At 62.8% G+C, this 5,993-nt stretch overlaps 1 protein-coding gene across 1 annotated transcript; it reads left to right on the top strand.

Moving 5' to 3' along the window:
* The first annotated feature begins 360 nt into the window (after positions 1 to 360).
* TMEM221 (transmembrane protein 221) lies at positions 361 to 4,886 on the top strand. Its single transcript, XM_035569831.1, has 3 exons — positions 361 to 662; positions 3,986 to 4,071; positions 4,375 to 4,886. Exons 1-3 carry the CDS (start codon positions 361 to 363, stop codon positions 4,884 to 4,886), a joined length of 900 nt encoding a protein of 299 aa, XP_035425724.1.
* Positions 4,887 to 5,993: the final 1,107 nt, after the last annotated feature.

The following is a 5,993-nucleotide window of genomic DNA, read 5'->3' as shown; positions in this document are numbered from 1 at the left end:
CGGGCGGAGCCGGGGGGTCTCGGCCGGTGGGGGGCGGCCCGGCTGTGCACCCCCCTTGGCGAGGGGCCGGCTCGGGGGGCAGGACCGGCCCGCCCCGGCCCGCCCCGACCGGGCAGCGGCGCACGGAGGGAGGCGCACGCCCGGCGGGGCCGCAGCTCGGTCCCGGGGCTCGGTGCCGGTGGGGCTGCGGGAGTACCGGGGGTGCACGCAGCTCCCCCGGCACGGAGCGGCTCTGCCATCCCGGTGCCCCCCGGTTCCCGGTGCCCCCCGGTTCCCGGTGCCTCCCGGTTCCCGGTGCCCCCCCGGTTCCCGGTGTCCCCCGGTTCCCGGTGTCCCCCGGTTCCCGGTGCCGGTGCCACCATGCCCTCCTCCTACCCGCAGCGGGCCCTGACGGTGCTCCTGCTCTTCGGCACGCTGTCCGCTGCCATGGCCCTGCTGGCCTCCAGCCTCATCTTCCAGCTGCCGGCGGGGCGGCCGGGTCCCGGTCCCGGTCCCGGTCCCGGTCGAGGGGCGCTGCCGGAGCCGGCGGCCGCCGCGCTGCTGCCGGTCTCGGCCGTGCTGGCCGCGCTCTGCCTGGTGCTCAACGTGAGCTGCCTCCTGCTCTGCCTCCTCCACGGCTACTTCAGCACCGAGCTGTGCCGGGGGCAGCCCGGGCCCGACCGGTGAGAGCGGGGGGGGGCACCGGGGTTGGGGACGGGGGGGGCGGGGGGCACCGGGGATTGGGGACGGGCACCGGGGATTTGGGGGTCGGGAGGATGTGGGGGCGCCCGCGTGCTCTGGAGTCCTGGGGATGCTGGGGAGGCTTGGAGGGGTCTTGGCCCCCCCGTTATTGAATGTCCCTGGGGGGTGGGCAGTGGCTGGGGGGGGCTCTGGGGACTTTGACCACGGTGGCTTTGGGGAGCGGACGGGGCTGCTGGCGCGCGCTGAGCACTTCAATATCACAAAGTGCTTCCATCGATGCTGTGCCAGCTTGGGAAGCGGGCTTGTCTCCGGCCGATAAGCCCGGGGGATGGAAATACGGCCCTCGAATTCAGCGTGGAGCTGAGCTGAGCGACTGTGTTATTGCCAAGGGGAGAGTTTGCAGCCGCCCGTCCACCTGGCTGCACCGAGGCACCCGATTTAATTTCCCCGGTACCTTCCCGGTGCAAGCCCAGCCCTCGTGCTGGGGTCTGCGCTTGGGGGAGCACAGGGGGTGCCCAGCGGCCACCCCAAATTTGTGCCTGTGCAGGGGCAGAGCCAGGCTCTTTGGGGCACTGCTGGCATGGCTGCACAGCGCCCAAATGACCGTAGGCCCAGGTTCATTAACCACAAGACACGTGTTAACTTAATTGTTACCAGCAGGTTTACACTTGCAAAACTCTCTCCAAAGCGATTCCTCTCTCCTTCCTCGGGCACGAGCTGGGTTTTGGTGGCGGCCCCCCCCCCCAATGCCCTGCACCAGCTCTGCTCTGGGTGCAGAGAAAAAAGCAGCTCGCAAATGATGGCAGTTAAATGCGTCTGGGTGGAAACTGGTCTGTGCGCGGGGGTCCCTCGAGCGATGGTCCCCGCGGGATCGTTTTGGGACTGCTCTGGCTTGGGCAAGTCAAAACTCAGCTAGAGGAAAGGACAAAGGCTCAACAGCTCTGTCCCTGACCAGACACAGCCTGTAATGCCTAACGCCGCGCACGACGGCCCCAGCAAGTGAGCAACGTCTCCGCTCGGCGCCTTGCAAGCGACGCTGACGTGTGCTCATTAGCGAAGGAGAGCAAAATGTTTCTGCAAAACAGAGCTCCTGGAGGAAACCTCGCCTTCTGTGGGAGCTCAGCTCCTGCTGGAAAACTTAGAGCAGAAAACTCCCCATGGGCTGTGAATTTGTCCGAGGTTCTGTACGGATCTGGGCTGGAAAATGCTTGTTGTTGAAGTGGTGCCGTTCTTCTTTGGGAGCCCTGAGCGCGAGGCAGGACAGGCACTAATCAAGCAGCCAAACGCCAGCTCACAGCACAGGGAGGGAGCGTGCCAGCCGCGGGACAGCCCGTACTTCAGGGGGCAGCGGCTTGGCCAAGGGCTTCAGGCCAGAGCAACCCTCACGCACAGCCGTGGACCCTGCTGATGGGTCTGCCCGAGCAGGAGAGCTGTTCCCGGACAATTTGGCTTTAAATGGTGCTTCCGTGCTCTCCTCCCTGCAAAGTAAGAGGCTGCTTTTGGCTCTGCTGCTGGCCATGCGAGGCCCGGGCAGGCTGGAGCTTGCAAAGGGCAGGGCAGGAGCCTTGGATCTGCACCCTTCTGCCTGGCATCGAGCAGATCGCTTGGGCTGGCCGTGCCTCAGTTTCCCCAGCTGCGAGCTGAGGCTTACAGTCATGTTCGGGGAGAAAAGGGACAGTTCCTGGGACGTGGGGGTGGTTGATTGCAAGCTGCGCCCACAGCCTGGGGCAGGAGGCAGTGGTGGGACGCAGCCCCTCTCCCCCACGATGCCAGACGCCGTTTGGTGCCGTCCCCTCGTGGCCGAGCTGCCCCGGCCCCTCCGGACGCCGGTTTCATTAGGGGACCCGCTCACGTCCCAGGGACCTTTCCCACGTTGGGACTGTCACACTGAATTACCGCTCCGCTTCTCAGCACCGCGCTCAATGGGCCGAGCCAGCTCCAAACAAAGTCCTTCTCCTCCCCGCTAATCCCCCCCCAACCCCCCGACTCAGGTAATTAATAAAACAAAGCGGCTGCTCTTCCCCGCCGGGCAGCGAGGAGCGGGTCCAGGCTCTATTAACGGCTCCTGGCCGCGACGGGCAGCGCTCGACGGGGACAGCAAGGCCGGGAGGAGGGGACGGGGTTGGGACACTCTGGGGGGAGACGGGGACAGGGCACGGCGTCCCTTGGCTGCTTCGTTCGTCCCACGGGGCGGCGGAGGAGCATCACGAGGGCTGGGCCTGCCAGGACCGTCGTGCTGCTGCCCGCTGAGCCGGTGCTTCCATGCCAGGGGGTTTTTCGACCAGCTCCTGGGAGTTTTGGAGGTGTCGGCAGGAGCAGCAGTGCCCTGTGCACCCCCAGCACGGCCAGATGGTTTGGGGGGGCTCTTCGTGGCTTTCCCGCAGCATGGTCCTGCCACATCTCTTGAAGCAATTGCGTGTCATGGTCCTGCCACATCTCTTGAAGCAATTGTGTGCCTGAGCACCTGCATCACCTCCGGCCTGCGCCCCGGCCATGCTACGCCGTGCCCTCGTCCTGCTCGCTGGCAGAAGAGCCCTCCGGTGACTTCCAGCAGTGCTCTCCGGGGCCCAGAGAGAGAGGAGCGAGGTTTGGCACTGCGATCCGGCTCTGGGGATGCTCAAGCAGCAGGATGAGCTGGTGCTGGGCTGCGGCTGGCCCCGAGGCCGTGCCCACGGAGGGCGCGTGGCCTGGTCCGCAGCGCAGCAGGCGCAGGGGTCGGTGCTGCACGCGGAACAAAGGCCCTGCTGGAAAGGAGCCGGTCTTTTCATGTGTTTTAGGCACAATTCAAATACCGAGCCCCCTCCGGACAAAAGGCTTGCAATCTGAGCCGAGCAAAGAAATCCAATCCCAAGGTTGAAGAGAGAACCCGGCCGTGCTTAATTCAATGCGCCGGCACTTTGCTTTTCTCTCTTTCTTTCAGGGGGAAATGGGCTTGCTGCCTCACTTCTGTTCCCTGCTTGCTCTTCAGGGTTTGCTGAACACGGACAAATCACCTGCAAAAAGCCCCGAGCCATTCGAATCTCTCTCTTCTCCCTGCCCCACCCGGTTTCTGAAGCACAGCTAGAACCAGACAGGGAAAGTTTGAAAATTCAACTCATCTCAAGATCTTCTGTTCCAGAGTGGGAACAACGCAGCCCAGCGGCCTGGGGGAAACCCCAATTCCGCAGAGCTCCTTGGGCTCATGACCTGCCCCTGAACCTTTTCTCTATGCAAAACCAGCGTTTCAGTTTCTCAGCAGGGGCCGCAGCATCGGCGCTTTTCCTGTGCTGAGACGAGCAAAGCGTTTTTCTCACCTGTTTTGCAGGGCAGACTGGTTCCTTCTGGACAGCCGGACAGTTCGCCACGCCGCCATCGGCTTGTTCTGCTGTGGGGTCTCGGTCTACCTAACAGGCAAGTGCTCATTTCCCACCAGCACAGCCCAGCGGGGGGGGAAAGTTGACCCAGCAGGGCTTGTGCAGCTTCAGCCCAGCCCGTGCCTTCAGTGCTGGTCGCTGAGTGCTCGTGAGCTGCCGAGTTTCCATTCCAGCATCGGGTTTGCTTTGCAAATGGCACGGCCACCTCATTCCCGTAGTGCGATCTCTCTGTTCTCAGTGACCAGCCCTCACGGGGCGCTTCTGGCCCGAACTTCTACGGGTCGGATGCTTCCCTTGAGTCCTCACGGTTCGTTATGGTCTGCTGCACTCTCCCTTCCAGCTCTTGCCATCTACATGCTGCTGCTGTTCGAACTCGAGGCCGGTATTGCCAGCGCCTGCATCCTCTCCTCCGGCATCATCGTCCTGCTGGTCACGGTGACGCACGCCCTGGTGCGCGCTTCCCAGCTCTCCCGCCGCAGCCGCTCCGAGGTCTCTCACACCCTGTACGAGAACGACTCTGCCCAGCACAGCGAAGCCCCCGCCGGCGACCTCAACAACAAGAACGTGGCTGCGCCCCGGCCCGAAATCCACCGAGAGTTTTCCTTCCCCCCTTTCCTGGAGCGCAAACCCCAGCTGGGATCCCCGGCCAGCAGCAACCTCACCTCGTCGGGCAGCCCCGGGGCTCGCTCGGAGCAGGAGAGCTACAACCTGCCCCGCACGCACAGGACGCTGTCGGCAGAGTCGGCCCTGCTGCAGGCACAGGGCAAGCCCTGGAACGGCGTCACCCGCGAGATGAGGAACGTGCTGGCGCGCAAACCTGGAACCTCGGGCAAGGACTCGACGCTGGTGTGAGTGGAAGAGGGGCCTCTTTGTCTCATCACGCGGCGGCTGCAGGCGCCAGGGCCAGGATTTGCATCTCTGTTTAGAGCTTAACGTAGGTCCCGTCTCAACCCCTGCGGCAAGGAGCCTCGTCAGACCAGGGGGTGGCTGATTTTCTACCCTCTGCCCTCCTGCAGACACCAGAAGACAGATCCCAGTCCCTCGAAGACTTGAGGAGCGAGGGGACCTAGTCCAGGAGCAGACCTACCCTCCTTCCCCAGCAGATCCCAGCTTTCTTTGGCTGCCTGTACCTCTCTCCCTTTCCCTTCCCACTTTCCTCCTCTCTCCTCTATCCCCAGAAACCAGCACTACACCAAGAGCTCACACAGCCAACCCGAGGGCTTCCCTGCAGCCAGGTGTAAGAAACCAGGCGAGGCGATGGAGGAGCAACAAGTGAGATGGAGCCAGAGGAGTCTGCGGGTTGCAGAGAGTGGGTTGGAGGTAGCAGAGAGGCCTCCTGCTCGGGCACCTCGACCCTCTGAGCAGGACACAGCTCGCTGCCCAGGGCCCTGGCTCTGCTCAGCGGTGGGGAACCTCACGGGGGATTCCCTGGATGCCACCTTGAGAGAAGTGACAAGTGTCAGCGCCAAGACCTGAGGTCCAGGAATGGGTTTGCATCGACAATGCAGCCCCGCACAGGACCAGAGCAGCAGCACGCTGGGTTCTTCCCCAAGTCCTCATCATCCAGCAGTCAGTAGAGTATTTCAGGGAGTAAAAGGAAGCCACTGATCCAAACAGATCCTCTCACCTTCCGTGTTACTGTCCTGAAAGACACCTGGTGCCCCGAGCACCATACAGAGCATTTCTTTGGAAACTGAGTCTGGCACTGCTTTGATCCCTGCGTCTTTGGGAAATTCTTCAGCAGAACAGAACTGCTGGTTCCAAGAGAGATTAACAGTGCTCGACAAGGGATGAAGAAAGTCCAATTTTGTCTGAAGAGCAGGACAGTTTCTTTTTTAGTTGAAAGGCTCCAACTCTGCGTGTCTTTGTTTTGCTCCGTGCCCTTTGAAACAAGCAGAGCCAGCAGGCTCCAAGACCCCCCAGCCTGAGCGAGCAAGAGGGGAAGTTTTGAGACAGAAC

This window comes from Cygnus atratus, chromosome 26, assembly GCF_013377495.2.
Source record: "Cygnus atratus isolate AKBS03 ecotype Queensland, Australia chromosome 26, CAtr_DNAZoo_HiC_assembly, whole genome shotgun sequence".
Classification (NCBI taxonomy): domain Eukaryota; kingdom Metazoa; phylum Chordata; class Aves; order Anseriformes; family Anatidae; genus Cygnus; species Cygnus atratus.
The sequence above is the reverse complement of the archived record's forward strand: the minus strand, read 5'-3'. Positions and strand labels throughout refer to the sequence as shown.

Coding starts and splice junctions, on each gene's coding strand:
- TMEM221 (XM_035569831.1), top strand. CDS start 361: ATGCCCTCCTCCTACCCGCAGCGGGCCCTGACGGTGCTCCTGCTCTTC. Junction 663..3,985: donor GGGCAGCCCGGGCCCGACCG/GTGAGAGCGGGG, acceptor CCTGTTTTGCAG/GGCAGACTGGTTCCTTCTGG. Junction 4,072..4,374: donor GGTCTCGGTCTACCTAACAG/GCAAGTGCTCAT, acceptor TCTCCCTTCCAG/CTCTTGCCATCTACATGCTG.